At 36.3% G+C, this 23,662-nt stretch overlaps 1 protein-coding gene across 3 annotated transcripts in view; it reads right to left on the reverse strand.

The window, feature by feature from the left end:
* The window catches only part of ZFC3H1 (zinc finger C3H1-type containing), a 41,401-nt gene that overhangs the window by 12,235 nt on the left and 5,504 nt on the right, over positions 1–23,662 (reverse strand). For all 3 annotated transcript variants that reach the window (XM_062584580.1, XM_062584588.1, XM_062584595.1), the window contains exons 3-23: positions 21,818–21,882; positions 21,355–21,547; positions 20,911–21,137; positions 19,194–19,317; positions 17,538–17,635; positions 16,378–16,581; positions 15,489–15,653; positions 13,394–13,531; positions 11,715–11,833; positions 11,229–11,375; positions 10,097–10,271; positions 9,779–9,910; positions 8,568–9,116; positions 8,374–8,483; positions 6,935–7,066; positions 5,610–5,731; positions 4,991–5,092; positions 4,512–4,628; positions 3,514–3,697; positions 1,509–1,695; positions 831–1,022 (exon numbers count right to left, since the gene is read on the reverse strand). In XM_062584580.1, the coding sequence (XP_062440564.1) occupies positions 831–1,022; positions 1,509–1,695; positions 3,514–3,697; positions 4,512–4,628; positions 4,991–5,092; positions 5,610–5,731; positions 6,935–7,066; positions 8,374–8,483; positions 8,568–9,116; positions 9,779–9,910; positions 10,097–10,271; positions 11,229–11,375; positions 11,715–11,833; positions 13,394–13,531; positions 15,489–15,653; positions 16,378–16,581; positions 17,538–17,635; positions 19,194–19,317; positions 20,911–21,137; positions 21,355–21,547; positions 21,818–21,882 (3,482 nt within the window). The remainder of the gene's footprint in view (positions 1–830; positions 1,023–1,508; positions 1,696–3,513; positions 3,698–4,511; positions 4,629–4,990; positions 5,093–5,609; positions 5,732–6,934; positions 7,067–8,373; positions 8,484–8,567; positions 9,117–9,778; positions 9,911–10,096; positions 10,272–11,228; positions 11,376–11,714; positions 11,834–13,393; positions 13,532–15,488; positions 15,654–16,377; positions 16,582–17,537; positions 17,636–19,193; positions 19,318–20,910; positions 21,138–21,354; positions 21,548–21,817; positions 21,883–23,662) is intronic.

Below are 23,662 nucleotides of genomic sequence, written 5' to 3' on the forward strand. Positions count from 1 at the left end.
TCTTCTCCATTTTTTTGTTTGTTCAGTCAAGCACTCAAAGAAAGATTTATCAGTACTGCTGTGTTTAGAATAAGCTTTGATGAAAATCAACACAGCGTATTACACTTTTCTATTTAAACTGAAGCCAAGAAGAAGTATTACAGCCCTAAACCACACAATTTACCAAAATACTCTGAGGTGTAGCAAACAGGCTCCACCTGCTGGTAGCAACTTGCTACTGAAACTACAGCAGCTCCCTTTCACTAGGGGCTGATGTCATTACCCTCTTTCTCATTTTCATCTAGAAACTCTAGAGCAGTAAGAGCAACCTAAAATGCCTTTTACAATCATCATAAAAGCTTGTGATAAACGAGAATTTGGAGCTCATGAGATCACTAAATCCTGTAATGTAACAGTCTCCAATTTTTTAAGCACAGGCAATACTGCTAAGTAGTATCATACCATCTTCCCTCTTCCAGAGCTACTGTTTTGTAATTTCTGTGGCAATAAGAAACATCCGAATATTCAACGCAATACACTACTCACAGGCTGTTTACTGGAAAAAAGTGCTCTACTGTTTACCAGAAATCAAAATGAAGGCAGTTCCCTGGAAGTACTGTGGGAAGCAGTACTCTAATTATTAGCTATACAAGGAAATAAAAATAGGAAACAAAAGGTGGTGCATCTGAAGTTTACACTGACATCTTTTACAACAGAAGTCTCTAAGAAAATTCCTTCAGCAACTAAACAGCTGAGGGGACAATTCTTCCAAAGCTGGAACCACTGGAGTCACACGCATCAGAAAAACACACACATCAAGACAATTCCTGGAGCAGTAACTTGGAGGTTACCTGCAGCAGAGCAAGAGCATTCTGGTGTCTTCCTGTAAACAGGCTTAAGTGAACTCTGTACAGAAGAGTCTCTAGCAGCTCAAAGGACAAAAGATCGGGATTTTCTTCTCCCCTTGTCCCTTCCATCAGGAACTGTAGCATCCTCCCACATACATAGTCTTTTCCATCAAAGGAATTCTCCAAATTCAAAAACTGGAGAGAAACATTTCATATAAAAAAAAGTCAGAATACTAGTGAAGTTTCCAAGTTAAAGTTTAAAATGCATGAAATTTGTATGAAAGTGTCTACCACCCTACATACTATACTTCCCGCCTCATACCAAATTTCTATATTAAACCTCAAACATCAGATTAAATATTCTTAAAGATCAAATATTCATAGAAAATTAAGGAAAAATAAGACTGTTTTTCGAGCTTAAAAAACACACTTTAAGAAATGCAACAGTTTGATTTTGATTACCTGAGGAAAAGTGTTGATTTCTACAAATATCCTTCAAACATCACTTCGAATTGACTCATTTTCTGAGCAGCATCTGCAGTTTTCAAAAGGCTATTGTGTTAACTTACTTAAATCAACCTTTCCCCTTTCACACTTTTCCTGTCTTACATGCAGGAACTCCAGGGTTTTTACAGTACTAAATACACACTCAGATGAACATTTCACATGCCTATTACTTACTGTCCACCAGATTTGGTAAGAAGGAGCATATTCCACCGCTGTTTCACACATCTCCTGCATCTCTTCCTTGGTTCCTCTTTTTGAAAATAGTCTGAGGTAATGACACCAAATCTCAGAATTTTCTTTGTTGTTCTCAAGGGCTCGAGCCAAAACATTTAAAGCAGAATCTAAGCATTCAGATGATGAGCTGCAAAAATAAAAAACAAAAAATCCACTGAATTGCTCCATTATATCAGTGGTTTTATTAATAGGATTCATACAGAATGAAATACAAAATTAGGTGCTTTTAACTAGAACAAAAATGACAGTCAATCAAGTTAACACATGCTGTCCTTTACTATAAAGCTTTAAGCTTCAGTGAATTTCCAGCCTCCAAAAATACGAATTATATTACAGATAAAAAAAAAAAAAAAAAAAAAAAAAAAGTTTAAGAAAAAAGTCTGATTCAAATAAGGTACCAACTCAATTGAAATGGGTAAGATTTATACATAAGCATAAATTTCAGGCTGAATTGGTATAAAGGGCCAATTCACATCATACTGACTCAATAAAATAATAAAAATAATTTAAAATAAGTTAAAGATTGTTACATATTCATGTTCTATATTCACCATATATAAACCTTGATTCCAAGTTTCTAGGTGTTACTTTTTGAGGTAACTATCATGAGATGACACCCATAAAGTCATACAAGATTAGCTCAGATAGCTGACTATACTGCAAACCACATAGCTAAGCCTTAGTTTATAAATATCAAACTTCCATAAAAAACAAAGAAAGCTTCTGAGGCTGTATTTATTTTTAAAATATCTTTAGAAATTATTTTGCATAGACACTTAGGAAAGAAAATTGTATGTTTCAAAATAAAGACAAAAACAATTAATGTGTAAGACTCAAACCCTTCTTCTCTCCTCTCTGACACCGCACATTCAGGAAATACCTAAATCTACTGCAATCAACTAAAACACTCCACCTCTTAAAACTAATACTGAAGCGTTTTTTTGGTTTGTTTGAAGTTTGGGGGTGTTTTGTTGCTTGTTTTTTTTGTTAAAGGATGTGTTGCCTTTCATTACTTTTTCTTCCCTTCTTTCCTCAGTCTTTTTCCAGCTACTTACATTTAGAAAAGAGCTCTCCTCACCCCACCACTTGCTGGAAGTACTCTACTTCGTGCACTAGCCTTCCCAGTTCTATCTTACATGTTTCACCTGGTACTAATTACTATTACATAGTAACCTGAACAACTTTGAACATACCTACCCTCCTATTAGGGTGTTCAGTTATTGATATAGCTAAATTGATGTTTTACAAGATTTCCCATTGTTCACACAATGCTATTTAAAAAAAGGGGGGGGGCTCTGTTTTAGGTTAGTGAATCCAAGTGAGTCACTACAATGAAACCATCAGGACAGATTTCCTACTGAAATTATTTGTTTGTCAATAAAAACAGGGCACTCCACAGAATAAATTAGAGGAACGGAAACTAGAGACAGTTTTAGAAATCTAAAAGAAAAAAAATACTATAAAATCAAAAACTGAGTGCTCAACTGGGCAATTTCTACATGGATAGAGTGATATGGCAGATCTGTTCTTGTAATGAATCTTATGAAAGCAAGCGTTTTAAACATTATTCCAAACATTCACACTGTAGGGGAGACAAACCAGTTCAAGTTTATTGGTCCACTGCTTCATCACTGGAAGTACAACATTCCATTGTAACCTTGGGAATACTTTAGACTGTACACTTTTCAAACAAACAGTTATTTCTCCCATGCTACTTTCCACCAACTTCCATTCTGAATCAGAACCTACCTAAAGATAAACTGCCAGTGTAATTTATTACTCAAGTACAGCACCGCATACAGGAGATCTGATCTATTTTACCTTGCTTTTAAGCAATAAATTAGTTGTGGCTTTGTCAAAGAAAGTTTTTACATTAGAAAGGAAATTTGATTATAGTAGCACGAGAAAAGAACAAAAATCAAATCTAAAAATGCCGAAGACTTACCCTTCATTTTGATTCAAGTATTTGTATGCAAGTTTAATCCAAAGTTGTACATCACAGGGGTTTTCTTGAACACTTGCCTCCAAGTTGGAAATGTCATCAGTCTCGCTTGTAAAATATCGGACATCATCCGGAGTCACCACAGTATCAAGAGCTGGAACCTTTGCTTTATGTTCTGTGGGGTGAGCTGCAAATAAAAGTTCCTTTTCAAAACGCAAATGACTGGTCATGAACTGATAGATACATTGATTTTCACAGATTTCAAGTATGGCCATCAGCCACAGTGAAGTATCATTATCTCTGCATCCTCTAAAACTGCATACTGCACAGAAAAGTAGTTATATTTCAAATACAAGAGCAAGAAAGAAAAGCACTAAAAGGCTACTTCTGTCAAGTCACACTCATTGAGGCGTCATTAAATAGTAGACAGGTCTGACAAAAAGATTATTTGCCTCAATTCCAAGTCTCTCAAAATCCCTCTTACAGGATTTGCAAGCAAAACCTAAAGCTCTCATCTGCATGAGTCACATGTGAAAATTCCTGATGCACAAGCAAGCTTCAAACTTTCAAATGCTGAAACAGATTTTTTTTTTAATCCTGACCTCAACACCAGATATTAACTCTATTCAAATTTAAATTGACCAAACATACGAAACTTCACTACTTACTATGATTCTGAAACATCAGTTAGGTCTACAGACAAAGCTGAAACATTCTAAGGAATGGTTCCCTATGTTCCTTTCAACAATAAGTGAACAAAAATTCCATCTTCCAATTCCAACTTCCAATTACATATGCTCTAATATACAGTAATAGAATATGTTTAGAAGGAATTATGGTCAAACTGCACTCAAAAACAAAGGCTAAAGGAAATTTCCATGCAGGAAATACAAAGAAGCCAAAGAAGAAAAGTCGTTTTTACTGAAGGACAGCTTTAAAAATTATGGGTTGAGGAGAGGCTGATGGCTATTTTTTCTCAATACGCTACATTTTTAGATTACCATATCTGATAGGTCCAAGAAACTGTTCCTCCTCACTGCTGCTGCTATCTAACGGAGGTTTTCTCCAGTACTTTGGTTTCCATTTCCTCTTATCTTTCCATGTTGTAAATGGAGGTGCTGTAAACAACCAGAGTTGTAGAAATTATCTTCTACTTTTTTGTATTCAAGATTAAGACATTTTTTGCTGCTAATAATTTTAGACAAAAATATTCTGTGAGTGCAACACACAGCACAAGTTTCAATACAACTAAAAACTGTTGATTTTAAGTGCGTAAGTAACTTCTCCACATTGAACTCTGAATTACATTGCCTTGTAACACAGTTCTGCTGTCTTGAATCTACCATAAGCATAATTTAGTATACTGAGACAAACTAAGAGACAAAAAAGGAATATTCTTGGGTTACAAAGCCATAAGAGTATCAATATAATTAAAAGATTAAGTACAATACAGCCTTAGGTTATCAAGGAAGTTACTTACTATGACCTTTACTTTCATTGACATTGCTAACCAGAAGAACAGCCATCTGATCCACTGACATTCGATCTCTATTTATACCGAAAAGTTTTTCAACATATTTTTCTGAAATAAGAACATTTGTGTATCAGATAAACATATAAAAACAGGTAACTCAATAGCAATTTAACACCATTCATGTTGACTAGTGAATTTTGACTGCTTTAAGAGGCATGATAAATTAACATCCTAGAAAACAGAAATCAAAAACTGAACAAGTTACATTAGGCAATTTACCCATAACCCAACAACATTATTACACAATTCCAACTTTACTGGAACAGACCAGTCCTGCAGTTAACATGAAGAAGAGTAAGAGCAGAAAAGATCCCATTCCTGTTCCCTCACATCCACACTAATCCCTTATTTTAGGATGCAACATTTAAAAAAAAAAAAAAAAAAAAAAAAAAAAAAAAAAATTCTTGACAAGTCCTGAGGAGACTGTTCCACCTCTGAGGTCTGAAATGGATCTTATGCATTACATTATATCAGTCTTTAAAAGCCTTCATCCCAGACCCTTTATAAAAGCCATCCTTTCAGAAAGCAATCTTTGACCAAAAGTGAGCAATATATTCTTAAAAACCTGTTGCAGTGCTGATTTCATCATCAGTGCTTTTTTCTGAACAACCAATCAGTTCTAAATTGTAAGACAGAATATCTTGAAACAGCTGCTTTCGGCTAAGAGTGCAATCTTTCATGTGCTGCCTGAAATAAAAAATTAAATAAACAAGAAATTAAAATATTTTAAATCACAGTAACAATTTAACACGGCCTGCAAAATAGAAAGTTGCTTAAGATTCTTACTAGCATGTACAAAAAGGAAAATGATACCCAAGGAAAACACAGCCTGTTTTGAAATTTCTGTTAAAGATTTCTAGGCCTTCTCTAAACTCAAGTCTACATCACTAAATTAATACTAGTCCTCATTATTTCAGTGCAGCCCCACTCTTTGGAATAAACCTCCAATGTGGTAGAGATACTGTGCTGCATCAGTGTAAAAACAGATAACTAGGCTTATCTGAACCAGAAAGTTCTAAATAAAAACAGGTATCACTCTGTGCTTAAAGGATTCAAAGTTTGATTTGATACTGCTAGAGCTGATTCAAAAGCTCTCAGACAAAAAGGCAAAGAAGAGCCGAAGTTTGTCCTACTGTATATTTCCAGTAGTTAGCAGTATCCAAATAGAGTTTATTGACCAATTCATATTCATTTGTCCTTGTACAAACTTAGTTTTTTTAATTAATATAATATTATATTATATTATATATTATATATATATAATAATATATATATATTATATTATATATTATAATATAATATATAATATTATATATTAATATAATATATTTTATATATTATATAATATATTTGCTGTTGAGCAAAATATTTTTAAATCTGATTTAACATCAGGCTTCAAAGAAGCAACCTTAGCCAGTATTTCCCTAGAAAGTCTGAATTCCAGTATTACAAGATTTTCTTACATAATCACGTAATACTTACTACATAGTTTATTTTGGTTAGTAGCATATGATACATTTCTATTGTGCTTCATGGTATTGATTACTACCTGAAGCTCCGTTATGGTCTGAAGTTACACTGAAGGAGGAGTCTACTCTGAATTACAAAGCAGTCAAAAACATTCTCTAGCAAGCCCATACTACTTTTAATTTGTTTTAATTTTTATCTAAAGAGCCTCCTCCTTCACAGCTTAGGTGCAAAACTTTTCTCCCACCTAACCAAGTATCTGAAGTAGGGTATTTAAAAATAACTTTCTTTTCTAGAACTTGTCCATTGGACCACAAATCCAGACCTTTCAAAGAAATGAAAAATACGTCTATTCGTCTTGGAGCCAGACATCTAGAAAATTTACATATTTACATCAGATGAATAAGGTTAAAAAGAACTCACCATTGACAGTCATCATCATTACATGTGCCTGTCAAATCAAAACGGCAGAAACACTGTTTTGGCTCAATCATATTGCTATGGGTTACAGAACTGAGGTATAGTTTTTCCTTGGTTCGAAAATATGGACTAAACCTAAAATGAAACAGTGAATTACTATGACAAGCCACACAAACTAAGACATCAGTTTTATTAAACAAAAGATTACAAAAGAAAAAAATGCTGTTTCCAGTAGCAGGTCTCATTAAGTCTCATTATTTCCAAAATCATACTATAATCAAAAACACTGCTGACCTATGAGATAAGGAAATGGAAAATAGTGGGAGAGGGAGGCAACAACAGTATTCTTCAATTTACATAGATTCTGCTCTAGTATCTTGTTCTCCCTTAAATAAAAAGGTATAGAAATCACTGGATAGGAAACTACTGAAAAATTCCAGCGTAATCCTAACATTCGTACTCGTGCTCTAGAGAGCATATGGTCAATGACAAAGAGAGTAATAAAGTGCAATACTAAAAATTAACCTGATAAAACAGCACAAAACACAGACTTTAAAACTAGTAAACAAGTACAAACCAGTCTGAGCTGAGTAGACAGACGCTTGTTTTAAATCTGTAGCCTAAGTTTGACATTGCCAAGTTCAAGACTCCTAGCTCCTTCAGGAAGCAAGCCTTTCATAATCTACAACCTAAGAGGATATGAGAACTACTCCAACTACTCCATCACCATTTCCTGCTCTGTCTTCTGCTATTTAACAGCTGTGAAATAAAGTACTTTTAAGCACGTAAGATGTAACTGCTCCAATTCGTATTTCAGATTTTTCTTCTAGAAGTTAAAGAGGACAAACAGGACTCTTTTGGTCACCAGAAAGAGACAGACATGTCAGAGCAACGGAATGAAGTACAACTGTGGGTACCTACTTTAAGACGAATCACTGGTAATGTCTCTTTCTACTGACCAGGAACTCACACATGGACAAGTGGCTCAGTCTCAATTTGAACAATATAAATTCTACGCAAGTTTAAAGATGGTATAATCAAAATACTGTGAAGCATTCACTGGATTTCAGATTGCCTCAAATTGGATATAAAAATCTTGTTTTCAAACGTTTAACAAGTATTGCTGAATTTAGGTATACCAGGCAGCAATCCAGTTATAGGAAACAGAATGCAACACAATATAAAACCAGCATACTGTACAGAAGTAAAGGATCCAGCAAAACAGGTAAAAAGCAACTAAAAAAAAAAATCATACAATTCTCTGAACTACAGAAAATTTATTTCAGGATAGTCAAGTTTTTCACTAAAATTTGAACAAATCTTGATGCCAAAGACAAAGGAAGAGCAGTGAAGACTTTTTTTTTAAAAAAAAAAATATATATATATATATATATATATACACACACACACAGAAGTCAAAACAGCTGTTAAAATCCTCATACCTGTATGATTTAAATACTAGAAGCGGACTATGATATGGTCCAAATGGAAATGGTTTCACTTCAGTTTGTTTATTTTGCGATGAAATAAAATCCACATCCACCGAAATTTCCTAAGAAACAGATGAAGTGATAAATATCAATTTTAATACCACATAATAAAAAACAACTTTAATGTTTAGCTTTAAAGCACTTACCTGACCACATAACAGGTCCTCCTTAGGTGTTACAAAGGCAGTACTTTTCATTAACAGCTCTTTCAAGCTGTCAGCTTTAGCATGAAGTTTTTTAAGTTCCTCAATATTCAATCCAAGGAAAAGTTCAGGCTCCTCTGCTGCCTTTTTAGAAAGTTTGTTCATAGTTTCTTGTTTTGGGGTGTCCATATGTTTAAGATTTGGTTTAGTAAAAGAATTAGATTCTCTGAAAGATCTCCTTCGTTCTCGGTTTGAATTAGACAAAACTTCATCATCAAAATAATTTTCTTCACTGTCCAAAGACAATTTATCTTGTGTAAGATCATGAAGTGATGGCTGAGGTAATGCAAATTCAGATTCCTCTTCTGCATGAGGGGCAATATTTGATTGCTCCTTGGTTTGAAGTGCACGGGCCTCTTTCAGCTTCTGAATCTTCAGCGCATATTCATATTCTAGTTGCTGCAATCGTTTTTTCTCTAGTGCAATCAATTCTGCTGAATGCTTTTTTGGACTTGATGCAGGGGAATTCTCCAATTTCAACATTTTGCTTGGCTGAAAAGAAAAAAAATTCCCTTAATTTCATTCTCCTACTTACTGATCTTTTGACAGGAGGCAAATTAAATACGGGCAACATATTTAACTCTGAATTTGTAAGAATGTATTTTAAACTCTTCACAGAAAATTTCAATAAACAGCAGGAAAACCACAAGATAGTTTGCCACAACTCCATTGGCATGTTTGCAGATTTTTTCAATACAAATTAGTCTATATTGTATACAAGTCTTCAACAGAAGTTCTGATTACATTTAAAAGGTGATCTACAAAACAAATACACGTGAGAAAAAAAAAATGACAAAAGCATTTAAGCCCTGTTTTTCTACATTTTGATTTTTCAGAAGAATGAAATCAAGAGTCCACTTCAGTACCTTTACTACGTTTAACAATGTGCTTGATGGCTACAGGTCGAAATTTCTCTTATTGTGGATCTATTTACAGCATACGTCTAGCAAGGAAATGAAGGCTTTTAACAGTTTTCTTATTTAAATGCTTAATGGTTTTTCTATTGAATTATTAAAAAAAATGGAACAAAGATCAAGCAGTGCTTTTGGAAAGTCTTCCCATTTGCCTGAAGTACCATTTGAGCTGCAATTCCTAGCCAAAACTGCTACTGTTTTTAAAGTACAGCATGGTTTAAGACCATGCGACAGACTTACTCCAAGATGATCTTGCTCCAGTTTTCGTTTCCCAATTTCTTTGCTTGCTACTGCTTTTGCTCGAGCAAGTTCTTCCCCGTATTTTAATGCCAGAGCTTTTTTTACTGTAACTCGTTGCTGAACTTTATGAATCTGGAAAAAAGAAGTACAATAGTAAGATGCAACTTTCAGATAGCATCACATAATAAAACGCAATTACGCAATTAAAAGATATAGAAATGAATTAAGTTAATCCAAAAAAAAAAAAAAATCAATCATCAAGGTTCCCTTTCCGACATTCCTAGCCACAGAACACAAAGATTCCAAAATTAAAATTACTTGTTCCTGAAGCTTCTTGAGAAACATCTTATTAGCATTCAGGATCTTCTCTGTTGCTTGTAGCTGTTCAGCCAGCTTGTTAATCTTATTTTCAGCAATTCGAACATTCTCTCTCTTCTTCGCCTCTTGCTGCAACAAATGTTTCAAGACAGATTCATCCTTCATCAGGAGAAGTCTAAAAATAGGAAAGCCAAAACAAAAATTTCAGAGTGAAGTTTCACAGCTATCACTGCTCATCTGTAATTCTTAAAAAGCTGTTTTTCACCTATCAAATAAAACTTGTTTCTCAAGTAAGCCTTAGCATCTATGAGACAGTAAGTACTGACCATACATACAATTTCAGTAACCAACTTCACCAACTCTGTATAAATTAGATGAAAACATAACTACGAGGGCAAGTGGAAGATAAGCAAGTGGTGTATCTTTAATGCCATTTTTAGTTTCAAGACATCCAAAAACCTACCTGTTTTACTTAAAAACCTGATCCTTTTCCAGGGTATACACACACCAGCAGACTACAAGCCATACTACAAGGCCACAGCAGTGTTTAAAGATAGAAAACTATGCATCAAAAGGAGCAAGACGCAGACTCAGAGGAAGTGGGTGGATGAAAGCAGGGAAAACTTCTGTTTCAGTTTGTGTCCAACACAAACCAGTTTGTTCAAAACTCCATGTAGTAATAAGCGATTAACAAGAAGAACAGAAAAGGAGTTCGCAAAGCACTTTAAATGCTTTTCCACAGCAACTTGGGAGGAAGGGTGAGAAACATGAAAAAGGCATATTTAAGAAGAAAACTTTCAAATAGCATACCTATTACAAAGAAAATACTAATTCATTTAAATCCATCAGGCATATCTCAAACAGTGAGGCACTCTACCTTCCAAGAAAGCGTACTGAGAAGTGAGAAGTATGCTTATGTTTCCACATTTCAGTTACTGAATAGAGGAAATGAAGTTCTGGTCAATGAATGAAAACACAGCTGAAAGCAGTCAGTGTTAGAAATCATATTGATTGAATAGTTCAAGAAAACAGAAAACTAAGCCCAGCTCTATTAAAGGCTACTCAATGAAAAAAGTTATTTACAGCTTTAATTCTTCTAAGTAAAGGAAGAATCTATGATAGTAAGACTTACTTGTTTTTCTTAAGCTTTGCTTCTGCTTCTGTAACTTGCTTAGTCACTACTGCTATTCTACCAATTCCATCAACTTCACCATCGGAATTTGCAGGTGATGTATTGTTCCTCAGTGGATCAGTTTTAATTAAACGTTGTTTCTCACGACTAAAACAGAGATGGTAAAAGCAAAGATGTTCACTAACTTCATTAACATTCACTTTGTTGTGTATTCCACATGCTTTAACGTCTTTGAATTACTAAGAGTAACATTTCAAGTTAGAGAAAGTTTTCCAGAACTACATTCAACTACCGTCAGTCAGTTCAAACCTAAAGACTTTCATTGGTCTTTCTAAAAAAAGAAGGCGGGGGGGGGGGGGGGGGGGGGGGGGGAAATGAAGGTAACAAAAAGGTTTTTTGGACTTTGATTTTTTTCTTCCAGTTACAAAAATAAATTAGTAATGCACCACAAAATTTTACTTCAGCAACAATAAAACTCAGTTATACCTGGCAATCTCTTCTTTTAAGAGTCTGTATTCTATCTTCTTATCTTCTGGCAAAGCCTCTGGAGTTCTCATTGGATCGTTTTCTTTTTCTGATTTTGGAGCAGCTTTGATTTTTGAGGCCTGTTATAAAGAGGTCCAAATCAAACTTATGTGAGTGATAATGAAATACATCTATTTGACTGCTATTTCTAAGAGGCACTTCAGCAAATATTTAAGGTTGTTCAAGGCAAGTAAGATCTTAAGTCAGTGGTTTCTTTCTTTTCCATTAGTAATTAAAGATAAACTCAGTTTTAATTGAAAAAAAATGAAACCAAAATATATTACAGATTGGATCTACACAATACTCTTCATAACCAAAGAAACATTTCAATCAGCTTGTGGAATACAAACCACAAGGTAATGGTCCAGACAAGTGTAGTGCACTCATTTTTGCCCATTTTTGATGTAATCCAGTATTTATTGACCCAGTTCTAAACTTTATACTCCGAACAACAAGCAAAGAATCACAGAACCAGTAAGGTTGGAAGGGACCTCTGGAGATCATCTAGTCTAGCCCCAACCCTGCTCAAGTAGGGTCACCAAGAGCACGTTAGACAGAGTTGCATCCACGCTGGCTTTGAACATCTACAGAGAAGGAGACTCCACAACCTCTCTGGGCAACCTGGTCCAGTGCTCTGGTACTCGCACAGGGAAGAAATTCCCCCTCATTTTCAGGCGGAACTTCCTGTGGTTCAGTTTTTACCCACTGCCTCTAGTCCTGTTGCATGGCACTACTGCAAAAGAGTTTGTCCCCACCCCCTTAACACCCTCCCTTCAGGTACTTGTACACAAGATCCCCCCTCAGGCTTCTCTTCCCCAGACTAACCAGGCCCAGCTCTTGCAGCCTCATGGGGCAGATGCTCCAGCCCTCTGATCATCCTCGTAGCCCTACGCTGGACTCTCTCCAGTAGCTCCAGGTCTCTCTCATGCTGCAGAGCCCAGAACGGGACACAGTACTTGAGATGAGGCCTCACCAGGGCTGAGGAGAGGGGCAGGATCACCTCCCTCCACCTGCTGGCAACACTCTGCCTAATGCACCCCAGGAGATCATTGGCCTTCTTGGCCACAAGGGCACATTGCTGGCTCATGGTCAACTTGTCATCCACCAGCACTCTCAGGTCCTTCTCTGCAGAGCTGCTCTCCAGAAGGTCAGCCACCAGCCTGCACTGCTTCTGGGAGTTATTCCTCCCTAGGTGCAAGACTCTGCACTTGTCCTTGTTGAACCTCAGGAGGTTCTTCTCCGCCCACTCTCCAGCCTGTCCAGGTCTCTCTGAATGGCAGCACAGCCCTCAGGTGTGTCAGCCACTCCTCCCAGCTTGGTATCATCAGCAAACTTGCTGAGGAGGCACTCTGCCCCCTCATCCAGGTCACTGATGAAGAAGTTGAACAGGATGGGACCCAGGACTGAGCCCTGGGGGACGCCACTAGCCACAGGCCTCCAACTGGACTTTGCACCACTGAGCACAACCCTCTGAACTCTGCCCTTCAACCAGTTCTCAATCCACCTCACTCTCCACTCATATAACCCACACTTCCTGAGCCTGCCTAGGAGAATGTTATGAGAGACAGTGTCGAACGCCTTGCTAAAGTCAAGATATACAAATCATTACAAAGAAGTTATTAAATAACGGTAATGTTTACCTCAACATTTCTCCTTGCTTCCTTTATCATAGATTCCAGTCCTCCAAATACACTATTAGTTGAGTTAGAGGGCTCTCCGTCAGACTCACTATCATCTGAATCATTTAATGTAACTACAACAGACTTGTGCTTTGGAAGCTGTCAGGAAAGAGGGCAAAAAGGGAGGGGAAGAACAGAACGTTTTATAACAAGAACAAAAAAATACGAAAGTAGACACAACTGAGTATGTACTTACTAGAAGATAACCAAATAAGAAGGTTAACTCCTTATTAGTGCATGGCACAGTATGACACATCAGTTCCAGAATGGACCAAAAATAACTAAGTAGTTGTGGAACTCTCTCTAGCATCCAGTCTTTATACTGTAAGATGAATGTAATATTTTCAACCTATTCACTGTTATTTGCAGCATTTTTATGGCTCCACTATCACAACTTCTGACCTTCCCAAACTTACAATTCGAATTATTTCAGTAATAAAGAAAATTACCATCTGCCATTTGCAAGCAAAATCTTTAAGTAATTGAGAAGTAACAATCCGGTTTGCACTAGAAATACTGTGGCACATGTACAAGAACTCCCTCACCTGTGCCACACAGTTCTGATGCCTCTTGTCCAACAGTTATACTTAGCTGACCTGTCAGTAAGCTGTTCAGGCAGTTAAACTGGCAGAATATCAACTGTACATAAAGAACATATGTAACAAGATTAATGACTTTTTGCCAACACTGCAAACTGAACCCGCTCATTAAAGATCAGATGACTGCCTACCCCAGCACAAGAAAGGATGAAGAAACAAAGAATTTAGATTAGCCTAAGATGTTATGTAGCCTTGGTTTGACGAGTCAATTTAGTGACATTTTAAATCCTCTCTTCCTAAGGTAGATCTAGATTTAGACAATAAAATAGTTATACATGTTTAACCTCCAACTCAAAACAGGGTCACTCTAATTTCAAGCATCTTTTAAAGCACAAAATAAAATTATGTTTAAATTGGGAAATATCTGCAGCTGTAATGCAGGATCTCTTCCTGTTGTTCTAGGACACAGTTTCAGTCTGTGGTAAACAAATTCCAGAATGTCCACAACTACATTAAAAAAGGTTTGCAAGAAGTAATTGAATAAGCAAAGCAATGTCAGTAAGCTATTTCACTAGGCAGAGGTCTTCAACTCCACAAGTAAAATGAGAAGGGTCTGTAACTCAAAGGCTGTTCTGAAATATGGTACTGCATACTCAAACACGCAAAAGCCATCAAGCCCCCAAAGCTATGAAATTAGATTTCAGGAATCTGAACAATTTGTATGTTAACAGCCTTATTTTTGAACTCCTGTGTATATCTAGTGATGATCACATAGCAAAAATCATTAATTTCCAATTCAAAAAATAAGTTCTTACAAATTCATTTTTTAGGCTCTATTAAGAAGTATCAAATACTATTAGAGTTAATAAAACCATAAGCAACACAAATTTCAGTAACGCTTAAATAGATCGGAGTCATTGATACTGCTTTCATTTTCTTTTTAAAAAAATACAAAGAAATATCTTCTGACTAGTCTGTTGCAAACATTAGTTTGGCCGTAAGTTCTTTGAAATAGCTTGGGATATAGAAAATTTATATATCATATGTGGATTTTAAACAAAATAGTACCTGTAACTAGTGCAAATTACTCAGCTCTAGTAGTTATCACCTACATCAGCAAGTAAGGTGGTGCAACAAGCACAGACCTGTTGGTGCTGAGGACCTGATGATCACTCTATGCATTTCACAGATTTTACTCCAAACCAACACTAGCCTGGTTCCATGAATTGAATATGTATTTGCAACTGGAATGCATAAGCCCACATTCATCTGACTTAAGATGCTTGTTTTGATGCTGTCCTAAAATGTTAAATTCTTTATTAATCAGGGTCAAATTCTTTCCAGAACATAAGAGCATACAAATTATCAAGTTAATCAGCAGTTCATGTGTTTAATTGATGCTACACTGCTCTGCACTGGATCACTAGAAAAACTTAAGTGTATTTGCTTATTCACTTGAATTCGGGACAGCTTCAATTTTTTTGTCATACTAAGAGAAAGCACCAATATTTGCTTACTGTGATCACTGCTCGGGGAGGCCTTGGTACTCTGACAAACTTTGTATTCTGTACCCGTGGCTGAGACACGGTATTAATACTGACTGCGGACAGATTGCTTCTTGGCACAGATTGAAAATTATCTGGAACAGGAGGTGAAGGTGGACCACTGTTACTTGAAGTTTCCTAATAAAATAAGTAGGAAAGGTAGTCGTAAGAACACGTACTATATACAGCTACTTAAAAAAGTAAGCGTAAGAAAAAAAAAAGATACAAATCCAAGTTCCAAAGCACAAATTAAACACACTGTCTGAACATTAGGCACAGATCTTGCAATTCTCTGATTACACCAAAAAATGCATCCAAGAATATGCAAGTTATTCACAGGTTAACTACGCAGGAGACCTGTGACCTTTTAATGCTGCCAAAAAACACTCTGAATTTTCAAACCCACAAACTTCCCTTCTCCTTTTCCCCCTCCTCTCCTTCCCCCCCCCCCCCCGAAACGTTAACTGTTAGAATTGGCAGGTTTCTTACAATTCCATTTGCTAGAGAATTAACAAAGTTCAAATGTTTTGTTTCTTAACTGACTGTTAAATAATAAACAACTTAGCAGAAAATAAAATCTCTGTTCTCATCAAATGTTCAAATTTCAGTACCTTGAAGTTTCATAATTCCTTCAGGAACAAAAAAAAAAAGCTGCAAGTTACAAACTCTAAGGATATCTTCTGTTGTTTTTAAATTTTGTTTCTTTTGGGAAGAAGAGGGTGATAGAAATTCAGAAAATTTGTTTTTAAGGCAACAAAAAGGCAGCATAGAAGGAGCCTGTATTCCTCACTTAGTAAGTCGTCTTTAGTTTTAGCTAGAGACTGCCATCTAGAGGTTTACATTCAAAAAACCAGTGAAGTACCTCAGATCTGAAAGCTCGTTTGTTGGCTAGGGACTTGAGTAACTCTTCTCTTAAGAGCATCTCCTCTTCCTCCTCCTCATCTGCAAATGGAGGTTTTGGTGGCTGCTCAGGTTCTTCAGGTGGAAGAGGTGGGAGAGGTGGAGGTGGTTCAAGTGAAATACAAGAAATGCCATCCACATAAAGCTGACTCAAAGATGGTACAGGCTGAGATAAAAAGGAAAATAAGTATTTGAAAGTTTTGAAACTTTTTTAAGGATTATTTATCAGAGGTGAAGCTACACAAGTTATTTCATGGTTTAGAACTAATTAAAACTACAGTGGATTTAGCGGTGCTAAATTCTTACTAGTTACCAAGATGCTGGAAACAATAAGGATATCCAAACTAAGTATAAATGAGAATTCAGAACTGGCCATAAAAACGTGGCTGACCTGGTAGGTCAGTGCCAATGAATTAATTTACTCTGCATTAAAAAGTTCTGATACAGTTTTATAAATTCATCTTAAACAAAAAAAGCAACTGTTTCTTTTAGTCAAAAATTTGGGATCTGTCATCTCAGGAGACAGATTTATATGGCTTTCCTAAAGAGTTTCACATACACTCAGTGAAAACAGTGGTGTGATAGAAAAGCCTAATTTCATTGTCACATGAACTCTTGAGTGACAAGACAGACAGCACAGAGCCAAAATGCATAAAGATGGAAAGGAGGATTGTGATAAGCTACAATTTGTTTGGTGAGTGTTTTTGTTTTTTTTCCCCTCTCCCCAAGGAATGAGCTAGAGAGTAAGCATATCTACATACATGTCCTAGAGATAAGATGCAAAAGTTCCTTTACACTTAAAATTCCAATCCATTATTTTTCCAAAATGCTTTAGACAAGTTTTGCTTGCTGTTATGAAATAACACAGTTCTAATAACAACGAAGAGAAATTCTTAGCTCAGAGAGCACCTCCACTGAAGTGGAAACTGGATCAGCCAAAAGTATCTCAAATTAATAGTTTAAAAAGCAACCATAAATCTAGTAAATATTTCAAGGGAATCACAAAGTTCAGAATTGTATCAAGTAACTTTTAAATTTAAGCTTAACTTTAGGATTAGAAATAAGACACTAAATGAGAATCATTAACATTTTCAAAAAGAGTTTCCTTCCAAGATTACTTACTGGAATTGGAGGTGGCAGTGGCAAGGAAATTGGTGGTACTGGAGGTGGAAAATATCCTACTGGACACTCAAAGAAAGGAGGCTGTACTGGAGAAGAAGCTGTAATTAAAAACAAAATTTATCAAATAAGAAATTGGGTAGGTAATTGTTGAACAGCCATTTCCTTTTATAATTAAATTGATTTACTGCAGCAGAAACAGACAAATTTTTAATACACATAACTTTAAAAGTAACACCAGACTAAGCATGGTGTATAGTTTCTTTTACATATATTCAAAGAAAATCAGAATACTGTTACCTGCCCTGTTTCTACCTTGCATATGAAACAAGTACTCCCCAGCTGTGCAGCCTTCATATTTGATTTAACTCACAATGACTTTTTAAATTATAAATCTCAACATAGTGATTCCTACTACTCCTGGCTACTAGAGATACAATACAAATGGGGACAGAGGCAGACCAAATGCAATGCTGAAACTGATAGAGCCGATAGATGCTTCATCAAGAAAAGATTCACACCGCTTACATATTAAAATAGCGGGTACAGTACGTCAGAAAACTAATGAGTAAGGAAAGTTGACAAGAAAGAGGAAAAAATGAAAATAAATGAACAACGAGTAACTATGGCCAATAGAAGTGCACTTAGTGAAGCTTTAGCAAGACTCTATGACTCAAGTTATAAAATAGATTGAAAGAGACCTCTGGAAGTCATCTGGCCCAACTTAGGCACTCAAAGCAGGACTGGCCCTGAAGACAAATCAGGTTGCACAGGGTTTTATCCAGTCAAGCTAATATCTTCAGGGATACAGACTGCACAACACTTTCAGGTAACCTGTTTCAGTGTCTGACCATCCTCCTTGGAAAAAATATTTTCCTTATATGCAACTGGCATTTCTTTTGTTACAATTTTTGTATGTTGCCTGTTTGTGTTCTTTTGCGGCACACTCTTCGGAAGAGTTTGCCTCTGCTTTCCCCTATAGCCTGCCCATTACATAGTTGAAGAAAGCAGTAAGAGCCTTTCTCATCGTTCTCTTCTCAAGACAAACTCAGCTCTCCCAGCCTCTTCTCACATATCATGTGCTCCAGTCTTTAATGAACTTCACTATCCTCCACTAGACTCTTTTCCAGTAAATCAGTATCATTCTCATACTGGGAAACCAAAAACTGATGCAGTCCTCAGATGTGTTTATCAGAGGGGAATAAGCACTTCCCTTAATAGCCTCCCCTCCTCAGCCCAATAAGTCTCAGTACTACAGCACAAGCTGCAGTAAGCCTTTTTCACCCAAATGAATGCTACTGACTCATGTTCAGCTTGTGGTCCACCAGGCCCCTTCCTGCAAAGGTGCTTTCTACTCAGTCAACACCTGGGGGATTCTGCTTTCTATACAACTGCTTTGGAAAGTAAAAGAACATACTTCACATTACTGCAATTACAAAAATGTAAGCCTGAAGATCTTCAAAAGGTCGTGACAGTATAGATGCCTGAAAATAATCTGCATAAAAACAGGGCAGGTATATTGAAGTATTATAGTTCTATAGCCGTATGAGTGCATGTCATCTCAAAAGAATGAGTTTCCTTCTAAAGTTATAGCTCATTTCATACTTTTTGACCATTTTTAATCAACCATCATATAGAAAAACTGGAAAAAAGACTTACCTGGAGAGTTAGTTTCGCTATCTGTATCCATAGCGACTTCATCATAATTATCATACTGATATATCCCTCCTGCGCTATCTGTAGATTGCTTATCTAAAGACCATCTCAGGTCTGTATCTGAAGACTAAACATACAAAAACATGTATTTAGTTTAGCTGTCTTCCATTATTCTTTTAAAGTAAACTAATTAAAACTGAATTTTAGAAGGTAGACAATCAAGTTTTGTATTATAGTTGCTTTACTAATACAATTCCACTTGGTGTATATAAAAAGAGCAAGCTGAAAGTGAACTTTTAATCAAATCCATGGCTGACTGCAACTCAACAAATAAAAGACCAGTTTTAAAACTAGAGTTTTTCAGAGCGGGGGGGGGGGGGGGGGGGGGGGGGAGAGGCCATGACATATAAAAGCAGTGTTTGAACACAGAGCAGGTCATTACATATTTAGCAAATTGCCATGGTCATATAGTCCTGTAATAGCCAAAGAGAATTGAATTATTCTTGTTTCAGTGAATCTGTCATGGTAATTACCAGTAATACCTAAGCTACACTTGTCAGAAATAAGGCAGACGTGCACAAGAATCATCTTTAAGTAAAGACAAAAATTGAAGGTTTAGATGAAACATATTCTAATTGTTCTAAAGCTGTTGTCTCAGGTGAAAAATCCTTTCGTTGTCCCGGAGTGACATGCCAAGGCACCATCAACTAATAAAACACTGTTTAACAGATGCACAATGCTATACAGATGACAATGAAAGTTCAATGAGCATGAAAATATGCATAAGGGGGGGAGTATTATTTCTCAATTTGTATCTCAGAGGTTTACAGTAGACATTTTGATTGCTTTTATGTTTTTAGCACTTACAGTCACACATTTCAAGCCTCAGTCTCCCATTTATTAGAGGACTCTTATATAACACAGCCTTGAATAGGGAGCCGCAGCTCACGCAATTGTCCATTTCTCAATACAGTATCAGCAACTCTAGCCACTTCATGCATCTAACCGCAACAGTTGTACATAAAGAGTATACTGAAAAAAGTGGATGCTAAGGAAATATGTATTTTTGGTAACGTACCAATGTTTTAAGACAGAACACAACCCATTCAAGTGCCTTTTACCAGTCTCAAGATGAAAGAATGAAGATATCTACAGATGCAGCAAGATGATCACTGCTGTAACTCTCTCATACATTATCAATTTAACACCAGCTTCATTATAGGATGAGTTAAGTAATCAGCTATGTTTTGTGTCTGAGCAAGTTTTGTACCTTGACAGATCAGAAAAATACCACAGAAGCAAACCTTAAAAAGATCATATTTTGAATGAAGCGAGCCACTGAAGTTCTAAAGACAGAATAATTTTGAAAATATGGCGACAAAACAGCAATCTAATAGAGATGAAAGCCTAGAATATTTTGTTAATTGATTCATATGAAATTACAAACTGTTCTTTAGTCCTCATGCTTTGTCCCAAATATCCCATGTCCCAAAATACCTTTACAAGGAGAACGCTTATCTGTCACTGATTTGCAAGTGTATAACTCATGCAAAACCATACTGAAACCAAAGGGAATAGCTAGCTAGCAAGGGATAAAATACTATCTACTGAAATACTTTTTTTGAGGGGTGGGTAGGTGAATAGGGAGAGCAAAGAAGTGTAAAAGCAGGAATCATTCATGATTACATAACACTTCAATACCATATTAAAAATTAATTACCCTGCTTCTCGATCTCCTCTTTCCTCCAACTAGCTTCATGAACCGATTGTACTGCTCTTCCTGATTTGAGAGGTCCCTAATTTTTCTGATCTCTTCTTCTCTTTTTCTTCTCTCCTCCTCCTCCTCCTGTTTCCTTTGATCTTCCTCTTTCTGACGTCTGTCTTGTTCCTTTTGCTGCTGCATCTTCTTCGACATCTTCATCTGTTGTTTCCTCAAAGCTTGCTTGGCTTTAAATGAAAAAAAAAAAGTTATCAACCTCACATTATCTAAATGGTTCTCCAAATCCTACATTCTTCAGGAACATGAAGTATTCTGTGAATAACAGAGGTTCTATACAGAAGATCAAAGGCATGGCCCCCACCATTTCACACTATGTATTGCATTTTTGTTTTATTTCAAAAGACATACTATTGATAGTTATTTCAACAACATTAAACATATTACCTGTAGCACTAGTTTTCTTTGAGTGTGTTTTTGTACTGGTTTTGACTTTCTGTGTTACAGTTTTTGTTTTTGTTAATTTCTCCTTGCTTTCCTTCATCACCTGTTGTTCCTTCTGCTGCCATTTTTTACTAGCAGACTGGAGGGCAAGGAGCCTAAGCTGTAATTCAGACATCTCCTCCTCATCATCAAACAACTTTAAAAGAAGACAAAAAAATGAATAAATAAAAAGTCAAGAAACATCATTTAATGAGTACATTAATGAGTACACTTTTCAAGAAGTCTTTTAAAGTCTGTCTCAAAATTTTTTAACTAAGGCAAAGCTTAAAAATCCTACTGTAGGGGTCAGAGCTGTTCCTTAGGAAGAGGCAGCTTATTCACAAAATGTTTGTCGACTGCAATTGGGAAAAAGCCGTCAGAATATCTTAACACAGTAAGTCTCAGCTACAGAGGAACACTTTCTTACCTTTTCAGATGTAACATCTGAAGTGCTAAGCTTTCGCACTAATGTTTGTTCTTTGTCTTCTGTACCTTTCAGAAGAAAAATACCATGGTTTTGAATGAGTTTGTCATAAGACTCAAAACAGAACTACACTAAAAATATGTTGAAAATTGAATCCATATGAAGATACTTTATCAACATCATTGATTCACTGTATACAACAGAATATACTGTATGTATTTCAGTACATTAATAATCATTAACGTGAACTTAATGCATTTTATAAAACCTACATTCTATAAAATCTACATCATCAAAATACCACTCCTCCCAGTTTGGTATCATCAGCAAACTTGCTGAGGAGGCACTCTGCCCCCTCATCCAGGTCACTGATAAAGAAGTTGAAGAGGATGGGACCCAGTACTGAGCCCTGGGAAACTCCACTAGCCACAGGCCTCCAACTGGACTGTGCACCACTGAGCACAACCCTCTGAGCTCTGCCCTTCAACTAGTTCTCAATCCATTTCACTGTCCACTCGTCTAACCCACACTTCCTGAGCTTCTCTAGGAGGATGTTATGGGAGACGGTGTCAAAAGCCATGCTGAAGTCAAGGTACACAACGTCCACTGCTCGAAGTTTTGCTTTTAGAATAGCTCTTTTGCATTACAGAAAGTCTGCTTTATTCTCTTCCTAAAGGCTGTTTAATTCTGCTATCAAGATCTGTTGGTTTTTTTCGTATCTTCCACTACATCAGCAGAGACAATTAAAAAAAATAATGGGAAAGATATGAAGGAAAAATACACAGAATTAGGTGGTTTAACTACTAATGATTGGCCTTCTCTTTCAGTTCCTTTACAGGTTTTGTCTCCTATATTCTCATGCTTAAGATATGAATCATTCTGACTTTCAATGTTCTAGTCTTACCTTACTTCATCTTCTTCCAAATTACTCACCTGTACTCTTTCTTAATCTCTCCATTTACTACTTTGTCTCTTCCCACTCAAATTGAAGGTGTGGGCACACTGACAGATTAGCTAACATAAGATGATATGTGATATGCATTAGCACATCCTCAGCCATGGTAAGCCACCTTTTTTAGAATTAGGTGAAGCCTAAGAACAGGCAGTTTAAGCAAACTGCTTTAGTTCGCTGCAGATTTAAAAGGAATTTCAAAGATTGGGGGCAGGTTTAGCTCAGTTGGTTAGAGCACAGTGCTGCTAATGCCAAGGTTGTGGGTTCAATCCCCACAGGGGGCTATGCTGAGGGTTGGACTAGATGATCTCCAGAGGTCCCTTCCAACCTTACCATTCTATGATTCTATGACTTAAACTACAGGTCAGCTGAACATGGCAACTTGTTTCTCGCTAACTAGTTCACGTGTCTGAAATATCATTCTCTCCCACCTGGAGTCCAGAACTACCTCAGTTTTATTCAACATGCTTAATCTATCCTCCAGATACATATTTCTTCTGTAAACCCTTTCCATTCCTGAACAACAAGATTCCTCAACTATTTGTGAATATCAGTTATGACCAAAATAATTCTGGTGAGAAAGTCCCATAAACACTTATTAACTAAAGAAAACACATAATAAAAAGATCAAATATTTGTCAGTTCAAAATAAGAATTAAATATTTTTGCATTAGCAGAAGAGAATTGACTACGTAAAACGGAAGGAAAATTCTTAAGTGAAAGTCAATGATTTTGCACTATGAACAACAACTACAACCTTCAAGTCTTGTTTCAAGTCCTGTCCTTCCTTTTCTACCAGATTATCCATTAGTATAATAAAAGACACAAATTTAAAAAAATGCACTTGAAAGCAATTTCAAGGAATTAATTAAAATAGGAAGAAAATATATCACTTA

This window comes from Rhea pennata, chromosome 1, assembly GCF_028389875.1.
Source record: "Rhea pennata isolate bPtePen1 chromosome 1, bPtePen1.pri, whole genome shotgun sequence".
NCBI lineage: Eukaryota > Metazoa > Chordata > Aves > Rheiformes > Rheidae > Rhea > Rhea pennata.